Source organism: Choloepus didactylus, chromosome 4 (genome assembly GCF_015220235.1).
Source record: "Choloepus didactylus isolate mChoDid1 chromosome 4, mChoDid1.pri, whole genome shotgun sequence".
Lineage (NCBI taxonomy): Eukaryota > Metazoa > Chordata > Mammalia > Pilosa > Megalonychidae > Choloepus > Choloepus didactylus.
Window position 1 is genome coordinate 40,960,453 of NC_051310.1, and position 26,081 is coordinate 40,986,533.

A 26,081-nucleotide genomic window follows, 5' to 3' on the forward strand; every position below is an offset into this window, starting at 1 on the left:
AGTTTATGGATGGATGAGTAGAAAAATAGGGGAAGGAAACAAACAGACAAAGGTACCCAGTGTTCTTTTTTACTTCAATTGCTCTTTTTCACTCTAATTATTATTCTTGTTATTTTTGTGTGTGTGCTAATGAAGGTGTCAGGGATTGATTTAGGTGATGAATGTACAACTATGTAATGGTACTGTAAACAATCGAAAGTACGATTTGTTTTGTATGACTGCGTGGTATGTGAATATATCTCAATAAAATGAAGATTAAAAAAAATAAAAATAAAAATAAAAAAAAAAAAGATAGGCAGGTTTTAGGATAATGAGCACAATGGCCCCAAATGATGTAATTAGAGGTAATCTAATTGTTGAGCATGCGTATATTGATTATATGCTTAGTCACAGAATGTATGTAAGAAAATGGTGGCCTCAGTATGATGATGGGTGTGATTTTTAATATTATAATGATGTGTAGGTCATTTATATGTTAAAGTCTAAGCTACTGTGCATGTCAGGTTGGCTCATTTTGGTTAGATCCAGTTTTGGTTATCAAGATAATTTTGGAATGGGATGGATTATTTTGGGCTGACCCAAGGCCCTTTATTAATAAACATTAGGGACCATCTTTAATGATTATAAGATTCTGAAGTTGATAAACCGGATAAAATGGGTACAAGTAAAGGTCAATCACAAGGTTTTTACAATCACAAGGGCACAAGATAAAGGTTACACAATCATCATCAGAGATCAAGGCAGCTGGATTACAGTTCAGAGATTTCCCCTCTGTCTACTCTAATACACCAGAAAGTAAAAAGGAGTATCTACGTAATGATTCGGTACTCATAATCATCCCCTAAGTCCTAACTTCTCAGTTACAGGACCTAGATAGCACAGGTTGAGGACGGAACAAGGGTTTCCCCAGCACAGGCGAAAAGGACAACAGCACCTGCTGGCTTCCAGGAGAAGCATCCTGGACTCACCCTCTCCCAGAAACCAGCGACACCACCTTCCCCTACCCTGTGCCACCATCCTTTGGGTCATGCTACCTATAATCAGGAACTAAAGGTAACACTCAGCTCTTTTCACTCCCATTCTGAGAGCAGAACCACCTGCCAGGCATGGGATGAGTACCTTCCCCAGGCTGAGGAAATAAGGCCTCGGGGACTGAGCTGGGGACAGGAGCTGCAGGGAGGAAGGGCTGGATCTGAAGCGGTGCAGGCCCCAGGGACAGAATGCATGTGAGGAGTGCAGGCGTGCTCACTGCAGGGTGGAGAGAAATGATCCTTCTTGTCCCAGGAGCAGCAAAGAGGTAAGGGAAGAGCCTAAATGACACCAAGAGGGCAGTAGGGTCGGGGAGTTTGGGGGAGGTAGGGATGGAAGAGCATATAAGGCTCCAGGCTCTTTCGACTCTTTGAGGCTGCAGCCAGAGAAACAGCCCAGCCAGTTGCGTGATCCTTCTATTTACCCAGAGCTACATTGTGTCCTGAAACTCGCTGCCCTGGGAGGTGACGGCAGAAGGCGCTCAGCACAGACCAGGCAGAGAAGGGAGTCAGCAGGTGAACAGAGGGTGTGCGGGATCCTTTGGCCTTCTGCTGCCGCCCAGGAGGATGGAAGCCCACAACGTGTCCACCGCACTCAACTTCAGCCTGCCGCCCAACTTCGGCAAGCGCCCCTCCGACCGGGCGCTCAGCGTTATCCTGGTACTCATGCTTTTCATCATCATGATCTCGCTGGGCTGCACCATGGAGATAAGTAAGATCAAGGCTCACTTCTGGAAGCCAAAGGGGCTGGCCATTGCTCTGGTGGCGCAGTACGGCATCATGCCCCTCACTGCCTTCGCACTGGGCAAGGTCTTCCGGCTGAACAACATCGAGGCACTGGCCATCCTGATCTGTGGCTGCTCACCTGGGGGCAACCTGTCCAATGTATTCAGTCTGGCCATGAAGGGGGACATGAACCTCAGGTAAGGACTGGGGGTGAAAAGGGAGCCACTTGGGGAAGAGGTGGGCCAAGGCCAGGAGGGGAAGTGAGTGGGGACTGGGTAGACACTGTGGGGGCTAGGATGAGGGCAGAGGCTGGAGTGCATCTTAGTTTAAGCACCAAGCCAAAGGGGCCAAGCTGGCCTACAGGCATCCTGAGACCCCCTCACTCCCGGAGGTATCGCACATGAGGTACAAGGATTGCCTTGAAGGAGTATAGATTTAAACCAAAGGAGACTCTGAAGAACTGTACCAGCCTTCAATGACAGCCAAGATGTCCAATTTGAGGATAGAGATTGAAAGCAGGTGTGGAATGGTTTCAAACATCTCCAAGAAGATCAAGATGGCTTAAACCAAATAACTATCTCAAATTCCTGCAGAGCAAGCAAGTATTCCCAAAGATCCTCCAAATTACCCAGGTATCTGGGATGTCTTTCTGCTGCCTTTCCCCTTTGCCCTCATCAGATGCAGGTGCACTTCCAGTTGAAGGCCCAACTTGGTAGATCCTGGAGTTTCCCAGCACACACCAGGCTATGCTGGACCCCACTTCACCCACACTGGTAGGGGGAAGGCCAGCAGCATCCCCTCACCCAGTGAAATCAATGAGGGCCTGCTCCTCAAGGAGCCAGCATCCAGGGGCTGAGAGGACACCCTTCCTTCCATGCAGGGGAGACCCTGGTTTTGAAAGCCTTATGGAATAGGCCATTTCAGACATTCCTGTTCCAGCAGCAGCCTATGCTGAGGTTCAGTAAAACTCACCAGTGGAAACTCTTGCTAAGCCTCATGTCTCAAGCCAGTCTCCTCTGGTTGAGTCTTCAGTGGAGACACTATTCAATGCCAGGTATTGCAGTGGAATTCAGAGCACCCATCAGCTTGTGTCTACAAGCACCCTACCCCTGCCCAAATTTTACTAAGAAAACCAATCAATTTAAAAAACAAAACAAAACAAAACAAAAACCAACATCACCACTTCCTGGCGATGCAAAGTGAAGACTGGGCCGATTTTTAAATGAAAGAACTGAGAGTGAAAGTTTTTATTTACTAGTACTCACCATCTGAGAAGCTCTGGGCTCTCTACCCTTATTATTTAACCCCTGCTGAGACGGTCATCGGGAAAAGAGGCACAAAGAGGAAATTCGGCTTGTACAGTCTCCCATGGGAACATATTTCAGTGTTTAACCACCCCACTGTCAGGAACTACTTCCCTCTATCTAATCCAAATCCTTCCTGCTTCCAAGCAATGTTCTTCTATCTGTGTCACGAGAAATCCAGACTACACTTTAATACTGCTGTAGGAAGGACGCAGGAAGTCCGGCATCAGGGAAGGAGTGCTCTGAGGACCCTGTGTATCTGTAGCTGAAGTGAAGCTGGGTGGGTCAGAGCAAAGGACAGTTGTTTTTAAGTGTGAGTGATCCAGCTGTCCCAGTCTCCTCCACCACGGGGTGCTAATGAGTCTCTCCAATAATGCCTGCATATCTATGGCTCTAGGCCCCATGTGGGCGGAGCCTCCAGGGACTCGGGACCCCGACCCCTCCTGTGCTCTGGCTCAGCCTCCTTGTCCTGGCATCTCGGGGCTGTCACTTCTACAAAGGCCCCAGGGGAGATAAGACACCTCCGGGCACAGCCACCTCCTGCCATAAAGCCCCTCTTCCTACAAACGAATCTCCCATGTACAGTCAACTATGAGCTCAGACACACTCCACTGGCAGAACTTGAAAGTCATCATCCACCATTGTGCCCATTTGCGATCATCTGGGACAACTTGCTACATGTATTATAACAATGATAATAATATTGATAATAAATAACGGCCAGGTGCTGTACTAAACCCTCCAGCTGAATAAGTACATTTAATCCCCATAAGCACCCTATGAGGAGGTGTTACAAACTAGCCTTAATTTTAGAGATGAGGAAACTGAGCCTTAGAGAGGTTAATACATTTGGCCACGGCCTGGGTGGCTCCAAAGCCTGTGCTTTTACTCACAGGCATGAACATGAGCGAGTGAAGTGGCTGGATGTTGCCAGCCCCTCTAACAGGGTAGACACCAGTCATCCCAGTACAACTCAGTGGTGTCCTGTTTTTCAAGAGAAGGTTGAATTCCATTTTTGTGTCAGATCTCCACATTTTTAAATATTGGCAATTCATTCAAAATTTTTAAGAACATTGTAAGGAAAATAATTTGGCAATTCCTTAAAAAGTTAAACACAGAATTACCATATGGCTTACCAATACCACCCCCAGTTATATACCTGAGAGAACTGAAAACAAGGATTCAAACAGATACCTATACACCAATGTTCATAGTAGCATGATTCAGAAAAGCCAAAATGTAGGAAGAAACAACCCAAATGTTCATCAACAGAGGAATGGAAAAAACAAAACCACGGAGATATATGGTATATCCGTATAATGGAATAGTATTTGGCCATAAAAAGGAATGAAGTTCTTATACTGCTACAACATGGATGAACCTTTGAAAACATTATGCAGAGTGAAATAAGCCAGACACAAAAGGACAGATATAGTATGATTCCACTTACATGAAATATCGAAAATAAACAAATTCATAGAGACCAAAAGCAGTTTAGAGGTTACAGGAACCGGGGAAAGAGGGTAATTGACAGTTAATGCTTAATAGATACAGAGTTTCTGTTTGAGAGAAAAAAAAAAGACAAGAAAGAAAAGAAATACTGTGTAAGCCAAATAATAATGTTAAAGGACCAGACGAGGCTCAAAGTGTCCCATTTAGAATTGGGAGGAATTGTCAGACACCTGTTCCATTTTACAGATGAGGAAGCCAAAGTCCAGGGACTTGTCAAAGATTTCCCAGAACTTGGTGAAAAGTTGTGTCTAGAGCCAGTCCAGGATTCTCTCCTAAGCATTATTCTGCCTCACAGCCCGAGGGAGTAGGGAGCAGCCGCCATCACAGGCAGGCTGGCATATTCCCAGGAGGCCCGGCCACCAGGCGGAGCCCCCAAGGCATGGCAGCTCCTACCTCCAGGACACCACTAGGCAAACCCCCCAAACATGCAGGTGACCCACAGGCAGGAGAAAATACCCTCAAAGTTGAAGACAGCCTGGCCTGTCAGGGACAGAGGAGATAGTGCCAGAAGGGAACTGGGGTCCTTTTACCTCCCCCCCCCCACCCCCCGCTTCCTCCCAATAGACCCATACCACAGACAGGAGCCAATGGCTGTGGGGACAACAGGCTTGGATACAATGCAAGGATTCTGACCTTGCATAGTACAATGCAAGGACTTAGGAAGCCTAACCATGACTTAGGAAGCCTAACCAGCTTGAGACAGAAGCCCCAGGTTCCCAGAAGTTTCCTCCTTCGCCAGAGACTCCAACAGGTCCCATCCGAGCTCCCTCAGCTCCTGCCCCCAACCCCTCTATTGACCAGGGCTCAAAGCAGTCCCCCAAACAGGGCGTCCAGAAACCCACAAGCAGGATCTCTGCAGTGCTCTGAGAACCTAGCAGGAAGAAAAACTAAAATAAAATGTGCTTCTTTATCTACACTTCTGCTCCCTGAGAGACCACCCGCCCGCAAGAGTCCTATGGAACAGGTTCCAATCTCAGGAAGTAGAGTCTGGAAAAGTCACCTCCCACGCCTGCCCCTCAGGGTAACCTGGGATCAGAACAGTCACAGATGCCCGCAGGTTAGGAGAGGGCCTTCCCGGACCAGGCCCCAGCACACCCAGGCCGCCTGGTGCTCCAGGCTGGCCGCCGCTCCCGCATACCAGCACGCCAAGTCCGGGGGCAAATTCCAAAAGCTCCGGACACCTCGAGCCAAAGTAAGCAGGACTCCTCTGGTCAAGGACATCAAAACAAGCAAACAATTTGTGCATGCTGCTTCTTTGAAGAGATCAATAGCCAGCTAGGGTTGAGGCCGCTGGGATGCCCCTCCTCCACCCCATTTCTCTCCTTTAGGGCCCCAAAGGGTGCACCCCCGGAATTCGGTGTTTAGCATTGCATGGACCCTTTTATACTATTACTACATGTGTATATATCCATAAACAAGACATACTGTTTTTTCGCATGTTTTAAAAGTATCATACTGACCATATCATTCTACTTGCTTTTTTTTTTTTTTGAAACACAGCCAGCTGGATAGTGACTCTACTTAATGCATTTGAAATGCTGTATAATTTGCTTCTGTTTATCCATTCTCCTGCTGTCAGATATTTATGTGGATTTCAGTGTTCTGCTGCTGTGAACAGTCTTGTGCGTGTGTCCTTGTGCTCACGTGTGAGTCTGTTATAAAAGCAGGACTGCCAGGTCATGGAGTTCATATGTCTTCCACAAACAGGTCTACAAAGTAGTTGTTCCACTTTACACTTCCCCTAGCAGTGTATGAGAATCCCCTTTCTCCGTGTCTTCACAAAAAATTGACAAAAAATTTTCAGAATTTTTTTATTTTTGCCAGCTGCTGAGTGTGAAATGGATCACAGTGGTTATAAATTTGCACTTCTCTGATTTCATATAAGATCTGGCAACTTTTCTTATGTGTATTGTCCATTTGAGTTTCCTCTTCTGGAAACGTTATACCCTTTGCCCATTTTTCTATGGGATTGTTGGTTTTCTTCTTATTAATTTTTAAAGGTATTTGTTATTTTGATGGGTTGCAGCTGTCTAAAACAGGGCTTGTCTTTTCACTTTGATAATGATGTCTTATAATACAAAGTGCTTATTTTAATTTAGTCAAATTTGCCAGAATTTTTCCTTGATGGTTTATGTTTTTGAGGTTTCTTTAAGAAATCCTTTACTATCTGCAATGTCATAAAGATAATCATCTGTATTTTCTTTGAAAAATTTTTAGGTTTTGCTTTTTACATGGAAATCGTCCACCAACCTAGAAATTATTTTTATATATGGTGCGATCTAATCTTTTCCATATGAATATAGAAAATCCCCACCTCCTCTGAGTGAATTTTTCTCCAGTAGTTTGTCATGAAATCTCTCTCATAAATCAAGTCCACAATTATGCATGAGTTTGTAACTGGGCTGTATTCTACTGGTCTATGTGCCTATCCTGGCACATTTTCTTAATTACAATGACTTTATAAGCAGTCTTGTTATCTGAAAGGTAAGTCCCCCCTCCACCTTCTTCAAAATTATGTTAGCTACACTTGGCCCTTTACTCTTTCACTGAATTTTGGGATCAGCTGTCAAGTCCACAAAAAGTGCTTCTGGAATTTTGATTAAATTTGCACTAAACATGTAGAGAAATTTAAAGACCATCTTTATTATATTGAGCCTTCCCATCCATGAGTATGGTGTAGCTTTCCTTTTATTTAGGCCTTCTTTTGTAACCTTCTATGAAGTTTTATAATTTCTTCCATAAAGATCTTGCTTATCTTTTTTTAATTTTATTTAAAAGTATTTTGTAGGTTTTGTGAATAAGTGGTCTTTTAAAAATTCATTTGCTAATTATTTGTTTCTAATGTATAGAGCACCAATGATTTTGTTATATTACTAATGTTTTCAAAACATTATAGATTCTTTTACTTAGTAGTTATAACTGAAATTCACTTAGATTTCCTCTGTGAACAATCCTGTCATTGGCAAACAATGAAAGTTTTGTTCTTCCTTTCCCATTCCTATACCTTTTCTATTTCTTCTTTTGCCTTGTTAGGCCCATATATATAGTATAGTTTACAATAGAGTGATAAAAACAAGATTCTTTGCTTTATTCTTCTTGTTCAAGAAAATTGTTCTTAATTTTCACCATTAAGTTTAACATTTACTGTAGACTTTTGATAGATACCCTTTCCTGTTAATGAATTCCTATTCTTTTGTTAGTGTGCTACATTTTTTTCAGGCAAGAACACAGTTTGTTGAATGACTTTTTTCTGCATCTATGTGATGATCATACCATTTTTTCTTTAATCTGATATTGTGGTGATATATATCAGTAGATTATCTAATGTTAAACCATTTTACCTTGTTGATATAAACCCACTATATTCATTATGTTAATTTTGAAGGCATTGCTGGATTCATTTGCTAATATTTTATTTATGATCTTTGCTTCTATGTTCATAAATGAGAACAGCTCCTAATTTCCTCTCATAATGTCCTTTTCCAGCTTTGGTTCCAAGATTATATTAGCCTTATACATTACACTGAAACATGTACCACCTATACTCTAGAGCCAGACGGTCAGGTAGGTTTTTGGAAGGTCATATGGTAGCTCTTAACTTTCTGAGGAACTACCAAACTGTTTCCCAAAGTGGCTGCACCATTTCACAATCCCACCAGCAAAGTATGAGGGTTCTAATTTCTCCACATCCTAACCAAGACTTATTATTGTCTATCTTTTTCATTATTGCCATCCTAGTGACTGTGAAGTGGTACCTCACTGTGGTTTTGCTAGGCATTTCCCTAATGACTTATGATTTTGAGCATCTTTCATGTGCTTCTTGGCCATTTATAAATCTTTTTTTAGAGAAATGTCTATTCAAATCTTGTACCCATCTTTTTTTTTATTAGAGAAGTTGTAGATTTACAGTTGTCTTTTTGTTGTTGAATTGTTAGTTCTTTACATACTCTGATACTAGACCATTATATGATTTGCAAATATTTTCTCCCATTATGTAGGACATTTTCTTTATAGTGTCTTTTGTAACATAAAAACTTTTAATTGTGATGAAGTCTAATTTCTCTGTTTTTGTCTTTTGGTTGCTTTTGCTTCAAGTGTCAGATCTAAGGAAACATTGCCTAATCCAAGGTCACTTCCCCCATGTTTTCAAATATGTATTTTATCATCGTTCTGTTCTAAATATTTTCTTTTCCCATTATAATTTCATGTTTGACCCTGAGATAATTAGAAGTTGAGTTTTATTCCCAATGATTCTTTTATTATTTTTTTCAACTCTCTTCCTTTTATAGGCTTCATACCTTAATTTAATCCTTCTCTTGGGCATTAAAACCTAAACCCCTGATTTCTAAGACTAACATTTCACCCTCTACTCCCTTCATACAGTGCAGCTCTGGCATAAGCTCACCCACTAACCACTTTGTATTTTTTGTTTCTGGTCCCTGGATACCTCCCCCCGCCCCTTACCTTCCTACAAGCTCGAGTATGTATTTAAGTGTTCTGGGTGTTCTTACAGGGAGGATTCTCCTGTTATTTAGTCCACAGTGTTCTTTGGGCATCTCTCCTCACTTATGTCAGCTTCTTATCCCTTGTGACACTTCTACCTATATTGTTGTTCTTGGTGACTATACTTTGGAATGTTTGCTCTAGGCTGCACTTGATATTCATTTAAGCCATATTTTATGGAAACAAAGAAGTGTAGAGGATAGGGCTGTGGGGACACACACTTAATGTGGTTTTCCTTGGGTCTTGCCAAGCCCTCACCACCAGAATGGAAAACAGAACCATATATCATTAACACAAACGTCCACCCATTCAAGGAGATTCCCTAACAGCTTCATTCTCAGTTGGCCTTTCCAGAGGGCCTCTCCCTGTACAGGGTCCCGGTACTGACATGTATTAGATTCCAAATGGAAACCGTAATAGGGTGATTAGAATACAAACTAGAGCTGAGAGAATGTATCAATCTATATTAGATAATGTAAGGATAAACCAAGAGGCAAAGAAAACTAGAGGGGACTTGGATACTATTTAAGATACAAAGCAAGTCTGCTGAGTAGGTTATCTTATCACAACAACGGGCAACTGGTAGTCTCCTCTACTGCTCCACCATTATGGTTCTACAATTTTTCTCTGCTTCTACAACTTTGGGTGTGTGTGTGTGTGTGTGTGTGTGTGTGGTTTTTTTTGTTTGTTTTGTTTTGTTTTGTTTTGTTTTGTTTTTGGTAAACAATCCTAATCAGGGCCTCTGTTTACTGCTCTTTCTTTGTATGTTTTGGCTTCCACCCAACCATCACTCCCAAATCACTGGCTCCCAAAGACCAAGGCTATGTCTCACAAACTCCTCCAGAGAGAAAATGCACTTGATGTGTTTAACCCTTATTTCAGTTGGACAAAGCTACCCTGTTCAGCCATTTCCTAGACTAAGCCAGGCATTTGGCAACGGTGGGTCAGGTGCTATTCCATGATCCAACGGATGATAGTCAGAATGATGGGTTCTCACAGCTTTCTTCAAGATGGGCTGTGCACGTGCAAGGTATTCACAGCAACCAGAATCCTATTATAGAGATCAGAACAGCTCTTTACAATTAACCCCACAGGCATTGAAGCAGTCAGATCTAGGTTCAAATTCTGACCCTGCCCCTTACAACTATGTGATCTTGGGCAAGTCACAACCTTTAGTCCTCAGCTTCCTCATCAGCAAAAGAGATATATGTTTACTTCCTAAAACTACTGGGGAAAGGAAATGAAGCAAGACAAGTAAAGCACATAACACTGTGCCTGGCACAAAGCAGGTACTCAACATTGTCTGTATTTATGGGCTTTCTCTCCCTTCCTTTTCCCTCCAGCATTGTGATGACCACTTGCTCCACCTTCTGTGCCCTGGGCCTGATGCCCCTCCTCTTGTACATCTACTCCAGGGGAATCTATGAAGGAGACCTGAAGGACAAGGTGCCCTATGGAGGCATCATGATATCACTGGTCCTGGTCCTCATTCCTTGCACGATAGGGATCATCCTCAATGCCAAACGGCCACAATATGTGCGCTATGTCATCAAGGTAAGAATGTAGGGGCCCTGACTCAGTGAGCAACATGGGCAGGGAGCAGGAACACTGCCATCATCAAACTGTGTGGCTTGAGGCAAGTCACTTGGGCTTTTTGTATGTCAGTTTCCTTCCTGTATAAAGGAAAAAGGACTACTATTAGGACATCTACTACATGGGACTGGAAGATACAAGGGAATACTTCTGAAAGATTAGGAGAAAAAAAGTAAAATGCACTACACACACACTAATGTATAATCATTATTTTAATAAGAAAATTAAACTTGTATTATTAAACTTGCTAAGTTTTATGCTGGGTACTGAGAGGAATCACTGTCCTGAGTTTAATATTTACAGAAAGTGAAGTAACCTATGAGAGAAGCAATAGCAAGAAAAAAGGTGTACAACCACGTATTGGCAGAACACAAAAGGATGAAATTAGTGAGGGCTAGGGTGAGCAGGAAGGCTTCCTGCAAGGCAAGAGGCTTGAGCCAGAACACAAAAAAAAATGGCAGGATTTAGGCAAGCCTGGAGAGGAGCCAGAAGAGATGAGGACAACCAAAGGCAAGTCAGCTGACTTTGCATGAAGCCAGTGGGGAAGAGACCAGGGGAGAAGAGGTGTCCAAATGCCCAGTATTTCAGGAGTAGCACAGGAGGGAGAGTGAAGTGGGTTAAGGCCCAGGAAGTCTGGGGGAGCACTGTGTCACAGACAGGGCCTAATCAACCACTGCCTTGCCCTTGGAGAAACCAAAGATTCACAGAATAAGAGTTGCCCTGGTCTTTCCACCAACTTTGGCCACCTTGGAGCTCAGTGCTTGTCAGCTTCCCCTCTGGCTTGCTGCTCATCCCCTCAGCCCTTCCTGAGGACCACAATGAAGCCTGGTCCTCAGGAGGGACTTTGTACACTGACCTCCTGAGGGCCTGCTCTGTCCCTTCAACTGGATCTATGCCTTTGTTCTGGGCTACAGGGTGCTGCTCAGAAGCCCAAGGCTTGGCAACAGCTTTGGGCCTGGAACAAAGAAGCAACAAGGCAGGTTTACAGGTTTTTTTTTACTTTCACAGTATCCTTTCAAGGGCAGTTTTTGCCCTTACCCTGGAGTGGTCCCAATTCCATAGCCACGGCTGCCCTTCCCACCTGTTAGAAGACATGGAAAAGTCACTCTTCCTCTACCCACATCAGCTCTGGATTATATCTTCCATCCTCCCCACCTCTGCTTCTCTTAGATCTTTTATTGATTACAATCCCTTGTCTCCACCTTCCCACTCCCAGTCACCTCTCCCATCGTGCTCTCATTTCTTAAATGTCTCTGTATCATTTCGTCAGTCAGCATTGATACAGGCTCACATCTTGCTTTAAAAAAATAAAAAATCCCTCCCTAGACACCACTTCCCATTCCACCTAGCACCACTATTTGCTCCTCTTCCTAGCCAGGCTTCAGGATAACACACACACTCTCACGATCCACTTCATTTCACACACCTTCCACTCTCACCACACCACCAGCCAAACCGCCCTCTCCAGTCACCAGGCCCTCCACAATTGGTCTGTTAGTTGAATCTCTCTTCTCGCCTCCTTCATCTCTCCCACCCAGCATCTTGATAACCTCCTGCTGCATTCTTCGCCAAATCCAATGGACATTGCTGAGTTCTTCCTTGGCCTTCTAGCTAATGACATGATTGACCACTGCCTCCTTCTCAACAGCCTCCCTCAGTTCTGGTGACTCCAAGTGCTCCTGCTTCCCTACCACCTCTGGCAGCTCTTTTAGACTCCCTCCTGAGTTCCTTTAGTACAAGTTGTTATTTCACTGGGTTAGTCCAAGTCCTCTGTCACAGCGGAGTGAAACGATACATCCTGTACTTTTTATCAGGTAAAGACTGGGTCAGGAAGTCCAGTTAGAAGGCTGTTTCAGTTCTCTAGATCCAGATCTCCACCCCAAGATCTGCTCCACCTCGGTTGTGCAACTGCCATCTACAGGCCAATGACTCCACAACAGTATTTCCAGTCCTGAATTCTCTCTCTGAACTCCAGAATCCACTTATCAGTTGCCTGAATCTTTTTACCTGAATATATCCCAGGCATTTAAAACTCACTCTTAAATTAAAATCATCTCCTCCTCCAAGCCTGCTCCTCCCCTGCATTTCCCCTACCCCCCGCTGCCAGCCCTGTGTAATTACCTCAGTGAACAGTACTCTGTCCTCCCAACTGCCTGAGCCAGAAACCTTAGTCATTCTTGACATCCCTCTCCCTCACACCCACCTAATTAATCAGTGACTGTCAATTCTATTTTCTATCATTTGGATAGAGTGAAGGACAAAACTTACCTGCTGCTGTATTTTCCACACATCAGCAGGAAACAAAAACACATTTGTGTCCATCATTTCATGTATTCACAAGTTTATGGGGGTATAAGAACTTTAAAACAATCATAATATAAATATGTGAGTGACCCCTGAAGTCATTTAATGCAACCCTCTCCCCATTTATGAGGAAACTTCAGACCAGAACTCAAGTTCACACTGCTAGGAACAAGTGATAAAAAAGAACATGTCTCCTTTATACCTCAGAATAACTTTCATTAAAGTGTTATTCTTAAAAAAAAAAAAAAAAAAATGTTCTGAGAATGAATAAAGCAGAATCTCAAGTCTTAAAGCTGGAAAGGCCTTCAATATAAAGCCTATCATATTCCCATTTTACAGAGAGAATAACTAAGGGCCAGAGACATAACTTGGCAGTCAGGATTTTTAACTAACCTCCTGTTCCCATTGTGTTGCACTTTTCACCACTGAATGCCAGAGCAGAAATGGAGTGAAAATGACTCCACTGAATGTTAAAAAGAGCTAAGGAATACCTGGGTTGGAAAGACAGGCACTAGTGACAAGGGACTGCATAAAAGGTGATCTGCAGTCCTTGGACCCACTTTGCCCCTGGTTAAAATGACAGGGTGAACAAACCTAAGGCCAACAGCTCTGTTTGATTTTATCACATATTCACAAACTGGAATCACTCCAGTGAGGATGTGGAGAAAACAATATGGATCAAAATGCTTCCCTGTTTTATAGCTCTTTTGAGGGCTGTGCTTATCCTTCATCTCCCTGTCCTTTTGCAAAACACACAGAATACCAAACTGGAAAATGAGGAAATGATTGTCCTATCCTTTTGGTAAGTTTAACCCTCCTAGAACTTTCCAAATCAAAAAATCCAATTTCTGATGACCGGCTCTGGCAGAGTATCTTCTCAAACTTCTTAACCAGTTGCATTCCCTAGTGAAAGGTCACAGAAAGCTCATAGGATTTTAAGGGATGCTCCATTTTTCAAGAAACCCTTTGACACACAAGAAGGTTTATTCAAAGGCTATGTAATTTGATTGGAAAATCTGAGCCTGAGATCCAGGAGCCACTTTCACCAAGTGTTTCACTGTTGTTGATTCACCCACTCTGCCTATACTTGGCTCATACATTACTACTCATGAAATGATCCGACTCTTTGTTTCATAGCTTTTGCTAATTTGTGGCTTTTGCTGCTCCAGGCTTGTGTTGGTATTTTTTTTTGTTTGTTTTTTGTTTTTGTTTTTTTAACATTTGCCTCAGTTGTTCCTTTTTAATTCTGCACTCCCTAAATGGGAGGACCTGATTGACTCAGCCACTCACCAGACTGTGTAGGCCACCCTTGTGGGTACAATTTGGATCATGTCATGGGCCTCTGGCAAGCTGATGGATTTGGCTGTCACCCCTGCTGCAATCAGCTGTGACCTGACCAGGAAAGTAAAGTCAGGTGACACAAAAAGCAGTGACCTATGGAGACGCAATTATCCAGGGCACTTGCCTCAGCAGGAGACTGTAGAAGTGATAGATTTCCACACTTCAGAATAATTATATTCCTACCAACTATGGAAAAATAGCTACAATTTAGTGAGTGGTTCCTATATTCCTGATCCTGAGTCAAGTTTTCTATATATGTATTGCCTCACTTAATCCTCACAACAACTTAGTGCTGTGTAATTCTCATTTTACTCATGGAAGCAGAATTTCAGGTGTAATGACTTGACTGAATTAACACACCTAGACTGGCAGAGACATACCCACCTGGGTCTGACACCCAACGTCTGTGCTCATAACCACTCCGCTGCCCCCAACAATGGAAGAATGAGCGTGAGGGAGTGAGAGTGAATGCCCGTGCAGAAGACGACAGCTGTCATGTTTGTGGACAATCCTGTAGTCCAATGTCCCCTACATTATCCATTACTCTCTTTTGATGGGGATGGAAACTATTTGGTCACTGGGTACAGAATAAATCCAAAAGGCAGAAATTCAGAGGGGCAAGTCCAAAGGAGAAATCTATTCAAAGGACAAAGGCAAACCGGGCAGCCCATCAGTTAACACAGTATTTTGGTAAAACTTGAAGAATGTGGCTATGGATGAAACCTGTGAAAGTCTTTCCATGATGAGATGGGACCACTAGTTGGTAAAGATGATGCTTTAAGTAAATCACACCAGTTTCTACACACATTAAAAACAAACAAAAAATCTGTGCAGCTGAAATTGGAGCAATATTTTTAAATGTTAAAAGTGTTGCTAGGAAATATGCTACATATGTGAATGAACTGGAAACTGAACCCAATACATATAACCATTAGAAGATAACATGGTGATTTTGAGAAAAGTTTGCTAAATGTTCCTTTACTCAGAAGATGAGACAAAGAGGTTTAAATTTATCCATAAAAGTTTATCCAATTCAGAGATATGCAACTAAATTTTGAAAGCTTGCATCCTTAAATTATGTGCTGGAAAATCTTAACGTTGCAATTTTCATCAAAAATCCACCTACTGAAAAATTTAAATGGTATGTAAAATGTAACTATAAATTTTTAAATAAAGCAAAAACATACCACTGCTCCCAATGAATGTTACTGTCAAAGTAATTACCAGGGTGGACCCGCACTGTTTCCAATAATGCTGCTACTAAGACATTTTTGAAACTCCTTTTGAGAACTTCCTTCACAGCTAGTTTGTGGGTCACTCAAGAAAGTAGGCTTTCCCTTTATTGTTACACATCATTTTAGGTCTAAAACCATATTACTTGACTTGATCAGCCATCTTTTTTTCCTTTTTTAATGAACCTTTGCTTAAAATATGGATGAAATTCCTACCCATAATGGAGATATTTAAACAAGTATCATAGGTTCTAAAATGTTTAGTGAGTTCCAAAAAAAAAAGCAATTGCAGTACTTTAGGAGTTGTAACAGTTAGGTTCATATGTCAACTTGGCCAGGTGATGGTACCCAGCTGTCTGGTCAAGCAAGCACTGGCCTAACCATTGCTGCGAGGACATTTGTGGCTGGTTAATAAACCAACAGGCTGGTTTATTAAATCATCAGTCAATTGGCTGCAGCTGTGACTGATGATCAATGAAGGGCATGTCTTCCACAACGAGAGAATGCAGTTGGCTCGATTTAATCCAATCAATCAGTTGAAGACTTTTAAGCGAGACACATAGAGGACCGTCACTTCTTCTTTGGCTGACCAGCGAAGCATTTCCTGAGGAGTTCGTCGAAGTTGCCAGTTCGTTTCCTGAGGAGTTCATCGTAGTTGCCAGTTCATTTCCAAGGAGTTCACTGAACATCTTCATTGGAGTTGCCAGTTTGCTGCCTGTCATACAGAATTTGGACTCGTGCATAGCCAGAGTTGCGTGAGTCACTTTTATAAATCTTATATTCAGATATTTCTCATTGATTCTGTTTCCCTAGAGAACCCTAACTAATACAACTTGGTACCAGGAGTGGTTCTTGAGAAACAGAATCTTAAAATGGGCTTTTACAATTTGTTTTCTACTCTGATTAGATTCAAAGGCACTAATGACTCCATTTCCAGTAATCAAGAAGGCACTGATAGTCCATGGCATGAATTGGCAAAGGAGAAATGCAAAATAGCACCATTTGATTCCCCTAATCATACTGTTATATGAAGCAAGGCTCTGGGTGACAGTGTTTTCAACACCTTCACAGAGTTTTGCAGAATTAAGAGGTATGATGATGTTGGCTGGCTCCTCTTAGATACATTGGATAAAGTTATAAGAGAAAGGGACAAGCTAAAGGCTTCAAATTTAAAACTTAAACACTGTATGACAGATGTAAAGGTTTCTATGTGTGCCCTGAAAGAAAATCTTATTTCCTGTGGCCGCAGACTTGAGATTTCTAAAAACCAGATGCCACTCTCATTGTGAGAGTAGCAGATTTACAACGTAAACTAAAATCTCAACCTCTCAAGGTGTCTGCTATTAAAGTAAAGGCATTGATTGGAAAAGAATGGGGTCCCGAAACTTGGGATGGGGACATATGGATTATAATGGCAGTGAGGACATTGGAACCCTGTATTCTGCTGAGCCATTGTTAGATTTACCTGTAGAGGGCTGTCCTAAGGAAACAGCCTCCCCACCTCCAGTCTGCCCTAAGAAGCCTTCCATCCAACCTCCACCTAAAGAGATTAACCCTTCGGTGCCTGCTAATCCTGTAATCACATCCCCTGAGGAAGCAGCCCTCACTCCTCTGTCTGGAGAGATTAATCCTGTTTTACAAGATGAAAATGCAACAGAATGTCCTGAGGTAAATGGCTTGAGGGATACTTGTTTTTTTCATGACCCACCCCACCACCAGTCTTTGCTTTAAGATCTGTAACTAGACTAAAGTCCCAACAGGTCCCGAAGGGTGAGATATAAAGTGTGACCCATGAGGAAGTACACTATATTCCAAAAGAACTGTATGAGTTTTCCAACTTATACAGACAGAAACCAGGGGAATATGTGTGGGAATGAATATTAAGGGTGTGAGATAATGGTGGAAGGAATATAAGGTTGGGTCAGGCTGAATTTACTGATATGGGCCCACTAAGCAGGGATTCTGCATTCAATGCTGTAGCTCGAGGGGTCAGAAAGGGATTTAACTGTTTGGGTGGTTGGCTGAAACATGTATCAAAAGGTGGCCGGCACTACTGGCCGGCACTACAGGAGGTTGAAATGCCAGATCTGCCCTGGTATAATGTAGAGGAGGGTATTCAAATGCTTAGAGAGATTGGAACGTTAGGGTGGATTTATCACAGAAGACCTGCTCACACACCCCTGGAATGTCCAGAGGACATACCTTTTACCAGGACTGTGAGGAATAAATTTGTGAGACTAGCTCCATCATCCCTGAAGAGCTCTGTAGTCACCCTTCTCTGTAGGTCAGATATTACTGTAGGAACTGCTATCACTGAGCTGGAATTCTTAAACACAATGGGGATAATTGGATCCCAAGTCAGCAGAAGCCAAGTGGCTGCAGTTAATCACCACAGACAAGGTGGCGTGGCTACCATAATGGAAAACAGGCTCAAAGCAGCAATCAAAAAGACTCGCAGAGACTTATGGTGTTCACTAGTAGATCATGGAGTACCAAGTAGTAAAACAGATGGGCAATTGACTAAATTCTTGTTTGAACTATATAAGGAGAAGAATTCTAGGTCAAGTGAACAAAAGTCTCCCTTGAATTACAAAAACAGAGTCACAGCCCTTTAATCAATTCCCAGACTTGAGACAGTTTACAGATCCAGAGCCCCTTGAATGAGGGGAAGGCTGGGTACCCTTGGGGAAGGACCGTTTTACTGCCAAAAATTTATACTGTTAATCTTCCTCCCAGCCTTCCCCAAGGGAACCTACAGCCTTTTACCAGGGTAATTGTGTATTGGGGAAAAGAAAATGATCAGATATTTCGCGGATTATTAGACACTGGTTCAGAAGTGACATTAATTCCAGGAGACCCAAAACGTCACTCCGGTCCACCAGTCAGAGTTGGGGCTTATGGAGGTCAGGTGATCGATGGAGTCTTAGCTCAGTTCCATCTCACAGTGGGTCCAGTGTGTCCCCAGACCCATTCTGTGGTTATTTCCCCAGTGCCAGAATGCATAATTGGAATAGACATACTCAGCAACTGGCAGAATCCTCACATTGGTTCCCTGGCTCATGGAGTGAGGGCTATTATGGTGGAAAAGGCCAAGTGGAAGCCACTAGAACTGCCTCTGCCTAGCAAAATAGTGAACCAGAAGCAATACCACATTCCTGGAGGGATTGCAGAGATTGATGCCACTCTTAAGGACTTAAAGGATGCAGGGGTGGTGATTCCCACCACATCCCCATTCAACTCTCCTATTTGGCCTGTGCAGAAAACAGATGGGTCTTGGAGGATGACAGTGGATTACCATAAGCTTAACCGGTGGTGACTCCAATTGCAGCTGCTGTTCCAGATGTGGTGTCACTGCTTGAGCAAATCAACACACCCTTGGTACCTGGTATGCAGCTATTGATCTGGCAAATGCTTTTTTCTCAATTGCTGTTAGTAAGGACCACCAGAAACAGTTTACATTCACTGTGCTACCTCAGGGTTATATCAGCAGTCCAGGCCTATGTCATAATATTGTCCGCAGGGATCTTGATCGTTTCTCCCTCCCACAAGACATCACACTGGTCCATTATATTGAAGATATGTTGATTGGACCTAGTGAGCAAGAAGTAGCAACTACTCTAGATTTGTCAGTATTTGCATGGCAGAGGATGGGAGATAAATCCAACAAAAATACAGGGGCCTTCCACCTCAGTAAAATTTCTAGGTGTCCAGTGGTGTGGGGCCTGTCAAGATATCCCTTTTAAGGTGGAGGATAAGCTGTTGCATCTGGCCTCTCCTAAGAACAAAAAAGAGGCACAACAGTTAGTTGGCCTCTTTTGATTTTGGAGTAAAGCTTTAGCATCCTCTGCAAATTACTCCCCATTTGAGAAACAGCTGCTGGCCTGCTACTGGGCCTTAGAACAGAACGCCACCAAGTTACCATGAGACTTGAGTTACCTATCATAAGCTGGGTGTTGTCTGATCCGCCAAGCCATAAAGTTGGGTGTGCACAGCAGCACTACATCATAAAATGGAAATGGTATATATGATAAGAGCCCGAGCGGATCCTGAAGGCACAAGTAAGTTACATGATGAAGTGGCCCAAATGCCCAAGGCACCCATTCCTTCCACCTTACCTTCTCTTTCCCAGCCCATAGCTATGGCATCTTGGGGAGTGCCTTACAATCAGTTGACTGAGGAAGAGAAAACTCGGGCCTGGTTTGCAGATGGTTCTGCATGATATGCAGGCATCACCCGAAAGTGGACAGCTGCAGCACTGCAGCCCCTTTCTGGGATGTCCCTGAAGGACAGTGGTGAGGGGAACTTGGAGCAGTGCACTTGGTTGTTCACTTTGCTTGGAAGGAGAACTGGCCAGAGGTGAGTTTGTATACTGATTCATGGGCTGTTGCTAACAGTTTGGCTGGATGGTCAGGGACTTTGAAGGAACATAATTGGAAGATTGTTGACAAAGGCGTCTGGGGAAGGGGTACATAGACCTGAGTGGGGAAAAAAAAAACATTAAGATACTCGTGTCCCATGTGAATGCTCACAAGAGGGTGACTTCAGAAGATTTTAATAACCAAGTGGATAAAGCGACCCATTTGGTGGAGACCAATCAGCCTCTTTCCCCTGCAACTCCTGTCATTGCCCAATGGGCTCATGAACAAAGTGGTCACGGTGGTAGGGATGGAGGTTATGCGTGAGATCAGCAACATAGACGTCTATGCACCAAGACTGACCTGGCCACAGCCACTGCTAAGTACCCAATCTGCCAGCAACAGAGACCCACACACAGTCCCCAATATGGCACCATTCCCCAAGGTGATCAGCCTGCTACCTGGTGGCAGGTTGATTACATTGGACCACTTCCATCACGGAAGGGGCAGCAATTTGTTCTTACTGGAATAAACACCTACTCTGGATATGGGTTTGCCTTCCTTGCAGGATATGCTTCTGCCAAAACTACCATCCATGTACCTACAGAATGCCTTATCCACCATCATGGTATTCCACACACTATTGCTTCTGACCAAGGAACCCACTTTACAGCAAATGAAGTGAGGGAACAGGCACATGCTCATGGAATTCTCCGGTCTTAACCATGTTCCCCATCATCCAGAGGCAGCTGGGTTGATAGAACGGTGAAATGGCCTGTTGAAGACTCAATGATGGCACCAACTAGGTGGCAATACTTTGCAGGGCTGAAGCATGTTCTCCAGGAGGCTGTGTATGCGCTGAAGTCTCCACTCTGGTGCTATTTCTCCCATAGCCAGGATTCATGGGTCCAGGAATCAAGGGGTAAAAACAGGAGTGGCACCACTCACTTTCACTCTTAGTGATCCACTAAGTAAATTTTTGTTTCCTGTCCTTGCAAGCTTAAGCTCTGCTGGTCTACAAGTCTTTGTTCCAAAAGGAGTGCTTCCACCAGGGAAGACAATAATCCCATTGAACTGAAGTTAAGACGGCCACCTGGCCACTTCGGACTTCTTATGCCTCTGAATCAACAGGCAAAGGAGGAGATTACTGTACTCGCTGGGGTGACTGAACCTGACTTTCAAGGGGAAGTAGCACTGCAACTACACAATGGAGGTAAAGAAGAGTTTTTCTGGAATACAGATCCCCTGGGGCATATCTTAGTACTACCATGCCCTGTGATTAAAGTCAATGGAAAACTGCAACAACCCAATCCAGGCAGGACTATCAATGGCCAAGAAACTTGAGAAATGATGGTTTGGGTCATCCCACCAGGAAAAGGACCACAGCCAGCTAAAGTGCTTGCTGAGGGTAAAGGAAACGTGGAATGGGTAGTGGAAGAAGGTAGTGAGAAATATGAACTATAGCCATGTGACCAATTACAGAAATGAGAGCTATGATGGCATGAGTACTTCGTTTTGTTTGTATTTGTCTGTAAAGCAAGTATCTTTGCTTTCTTCTCTTATCCCCTTATCATATGGCATAAGCTGTATTGTTCATTTTGCTATATTTAAGCTAAAGGAAATCAACTTTAAGAGTTAAAATCAACTTTAAGAGTTAATATCACCCAAGGACTTGCACCCTATTCTGGAGAGATTTAGTGCATTTCCAGTTGTATGCTGCACAGCGGAGTATTGTTAGGCAAAATGTCTGTTATTGTTCTGTATTTAGAACAATAAAACCATAAAGTATGGTTTTAAGAGATACATGTAACTGCCAAGTTGACAAGGGTGGGCTGTGATGGTTAAGTTCATGTGTTGACTTGGCCAGGTGATGGCACCCAGCTGTCTGGTCAAGCAAGCACTGGCCTAATCATTGCTGCAAGGACGTTTGTGGCTGGTTAATAAACCAACAGGCTGGTTTATTACATCATCAGTCAATTTGGCTGCAGCTGTGACTGATGATCAACAAGGGCATGTTCTCCACAATGAGAGAATGCAGTTGGCTGGATTTAATCCAATCAATCTGTTGAAGACTTTTAAGCAAGACAGAGGACCTTCACTTCTTCAGCTGACCAGCGAAGTATTTCCTGAGTAATTCATTGAACACGTTCATCGAAGTTGCCAGTTCGTTTCTGAGTTCATCGAATATCTTCATTGGAGTTGCCAGTTTGCTGTCCGACCTACGGAATTTGGACTCGTGCATACCCACAGCTGCGTGAGACACTTTTATAAATCTTATATTCATAGATAACTCTCATTGAGTCTGTTTCCCTAGACAACCCTAATACAAGCGTGTATACAGGCTCCAGAGATAATTACTTTTTAAGGCCTGGATAGTCTGATTCCTTCAGAGCCACAGCCCTTTGCGAAAACCTGCTATCCAGAGTAGATCAATAGTGGCTGTGCTTGCCTGAGAATTTTTAGTAATAAATGTATTAACCAGGTCTCTGACCTCTACTTATATAGGTCTCAAAGATTTCCTTCCACAAACACTATTTTAGTTTAATGAAATGCTTTACACCTCCAATCTCCATCAGTGCTCCCCATCATCCTTCCAATTATTCCTTTTTATTTTTATTTCCAGGGGGGGATGATCACCATGCTTTTGTTAGCAGTGGCTGTCACAGTCCTCTCTGCCATCAATGTGGGTAGAAGCATCATGTTTGTCATGACTCCACATTTGCTGGCCACTTCCTCCCTGATGCCTTTTGTTGGCTTCATGCTGGGCTACCTTCTTTCTGCCCTCTTCTGCCTCAACGGAAAGTAAGTATTATTCGAGGTTCCACCGTTCCATGAGCCTCATTATTGTCCTAGTCTCTCAGGAAAAGGCAAGTTACGAGGGAAAATTATCTTCCTGGCAAAATAATTCAAATATATAAACTGAACAAGGAATTTTGTGCTGTGATAAATATTGTAGGAGCGGGGGAATATTTAAGGGCATAGACTCACAAGAAAAATCCAGAAACCAAAAATGTCTGATCTTCCAAACAACTAATAACAAAAGGGCCATAGATTCCATATTCTCTGCTCAGCTCTCTGGTAGAGTTCATGGCACTGGGGCAAACTTTGTGTCACTCTGACAGGTATTCATTACTCTTCTTCCCTTCCCAATTTTGTTCTCCGCTTAGGCTTTCTTTCATCCTGACAAGGGCATCACTAGGTGACAGCTGCTAGAGGCACTCAAGCAGCTGTGAACCTCTGCTACAATCTAATCCAATTCACACCGAGAGAGAGAGATGCTATTTAAGGGAAACAAGTCAATTTGAAGGCACAGACTGGGACCATCAGGGACCCTGTCTATATAAAGCAGCATCACATTTCAGGGACTTTTCCCTCTTTTCAGCCACAACAAATCAATGTCTGCCTAGGTGTGTAAACATTAGTAGCACAAAGGGGAAAAAAAAAAAAAAAAAAGTTGAATTGAAATGAACTGTTTAAAAAGTGATGATCGATTTTTAAAATCATGTTAATAAACACATTATACTTGGTGAAGTAGTGAAACAAAGGCTGCCAATCCCCATTCAGTGACTTTGATTTTCACAATACACAAGGTAACGTGCATCACAAATAATCAGAGCATCAAGCACCATCACAGTAGTCTCATTCTTAATAAATGTGCTACAATGGTTTAATTTTTTTAGTGAGTAACTACTTTAATACACTGAAATACAATTCATTCAATTACATGTGTACTCATTAAATGTAAACATCCCATTCCTTAATCCATAATAGAAAGTAAAATCAAGACTTTCAAACATGAGGCTGACTTCTTTAAGCCAAAAACGTGGGAACAGGACAAAGGCCTGGACATTTCTGACAAACTACCTTCTACCGTGTAAAAAACTATAATTATCCTACATGTAACACAACATAAGCCAATGAATACTGGCTCACTTCCATCCCTCACCAGATCTCCCTCCAAATTTTAATCACACACACACAAAACAGATTCCCAAGCTATTCCAAACATTCTCATAAAAAGTCCATGACGTGAACCTACTAGTCCTCCACAATTGTTTTAGAGATGAGTCAGCTTGACTTTTCCGGATGCTATGATGTACCTACATGTACTGGGCTCTCTTCCTTCTCACTATGAACTGTCTAGATCTCTGGTTATTTTTCACCTGCACAGGTGCAGACGCACTGTTAGCATGGAGACTGGATGCCAAAACGTTCAGCTCTGCTCCACCATCCTCAATGTGACCTTTCCTCCTGAAGCCATTGGGCCACTCTTCTTCTTTCCTCTCCTCTACATGATTTTCCAGCTAGGAGAAGGGCTTCTCCTCATTGCCATCTTTCGGTGCTATCAGAAAATCAAGCCTCCCAAGGGTGAGTGCTGAATCCTTATTTGTGTTCTGTTCATGTGCCAGACCTGTTCCTGGCAACAAGTCTATAATACCAGATAGCAAGTATGCAAGGGACCTCACAGAACCACAGCTACTTCCATTACCACTCTCCATTTCTGTGTTCAAGCTTGGAGAACCCAACTAGGGATGGAATTTGCCTCATGGGACCAAAGCAATTTTTGCTGCCTTGTCCAAGAGGGGAGACCATGCACGACTCAAGAACCTATTAAACAGGGAATATCACCATAATAAACTTGGTTAATGACCTAAAACCTTTATCTGTTCACTAGAGCTGATTAGTACCTTCCTAGCTGATGGCACCTCAGAACATTTCATTTTCTTCAAAACATAATCAAACCTCAAAAATCCCTTCAGTCTCTTCCTCAAAATGCACTGGTTTAATCCCCAATAACAATGTCTTTTTAATCCAAGAAACTCAACCTTTTTAACACATTTCACTGTAATTCTAAAGACCTACATATTCTTCCTATTCACTTACCCAAATCTTATTTCCCATGAATGTGAGGATGCCTTCAAGACCCTGGGGATCATGCTTTAAACTCGATATTTCAATGTCTCCAGGTGGAATTCAGTATCCTGTACTAGCAAATGCACATTCTCTCCCTTTGCAACTAGTTAGAAGGTACTCTTGGGTTATCCAACAGCCAAAAGGAAACCAATAAAATGGTGCACCACACACACTCCAGAACTATTTTATCAACTTTGATTCAAACTAGCCGGATGCTTATCTGAGCATGTTACCCAATGAGATTCCACTTGCCCCACCAAAAAGGGCACGGGGAGGAAACACCAGGTTCCCAGGTTGAAGTGTTGATCCAGAATAGCTTGGAATGCCCTCAAGAGGGCAGATAAGGTTTAGAGAGCCTCAGGTTCTCAAGACCTAAAAAGAACCTCCCTCACAAGTAACACCTCAGAAAACTTAGGGGGAGCCTCTCTTTGGAGCTAACAAGGAGCCCCAAGCAGCTGTGCTGAGTGAACACATTTGTCACAAGTTTTTATACTTTTGGCCCCTGTACCCTTCTAGAGATGGGAAAATAGGAAAAGCAGATCCATCTTAGCTATCTTCACCACTCACCCTCCATGTTAGTTCAGCTCTTGCTTAAAGTAGACCAAGTAACACAATCAACCCAAGCAAAGAAGTTGAGACAGCAGAGACAGGATTCCCTGGAAAGCCTACCCTTAAAGTTCTTTCCTCCCTGCTGCCCACCCCCTCTGTGGTCCCAGAATGCAACAGCTTTCTTTGCTTTCAGAAACCCATTTCCTCTATTGTTTATGTACAAAGAGTAGCAAAATGGTTACAACAATAGTCTACTTATTAGATCCTTTATTATTAGCATTAGTTATGCTGAAAGGAAAGCAAACCTTGCCTCAGAGTGTTAAGAGTAAAACGTGGGAGAACTCTGACAATAGGCAATTTTAAAGGAACTATTGTTATTTTAGATGTGATAATAGTATTTTTGTAGGAGTCCTTATCTTAGTTAATACTGAAATACTTACAAATGAAATATGTATTATGTGTGGATTTTCCTTCAAAATAACCCAAAAAGGGAAAAGGAGTTGATGCAAGTACAGATGAAAATTAAGCCATGTGTTGATCACTGTTGACGTTGGGTGGTGGGCACAGCAGGCTCATTATACCATTTGTTCTATTTTGCATGTCTGAAACTTTCAATGTGAAGTTTAAGTAAAAGAAAACCACTATGGAAGGAAAGATGGTCAAACAAAGCTGGGCTAAGTTGGAATTCTATCTTACAAATTGAGCAAGCTTTGTGTTAAT

General features: G+C 42.8%; 1 protein-coding gene across 2 annotated transcripts in view; it reads left to right on the top strand.

The window, feature by feature from the left end:
• The first annotated feature begins 1,406 nt into the window (after nucleotides 1–1,406).
• Nucleotides 1,407–26,081, top strand: part of SLC10A1 (solute carrier family 10 member 1) — a 28,159-nt gene continuing 3,484 nt past the window's right edge. Inside the window, exons 1-5 of one of the 2 annotated variants that reach the window (XM_037832427.1) lie at nucleotides 1,407–1,951; nucleotides 10,417–10,627; nucleotides 22,522–22,700; nucleotides 24,070–24,266; nucleotides 24,411–26,075. In XM_037832427.1, coding sequence (XP_037688355.1) covers nucleotides 1,596–1,951; nucleotides 10,417–10,627; nucleotides 22,522–22,700; nucleotides 24,070–24,266; nucleotides 24,411–24,532 — 1,065 coding nt within the window. In that variant the 5' untranslated portion in view covers nucleotides 1,407–1,595 and the 3' untranslated portion in view covers nucleotides 24,533–26,075. Of the gene's footprint in view, nucleotides 1,952–10,416; nucleotides 10,628–22,521; nucleotides 22,701–24,069; nucleotides 24,267–24,410; nucleotides 26,076–26,081 lie in introns of those variants that run through there. The other variant, XM_037832426.1, reaches the window with a different exon arrangement.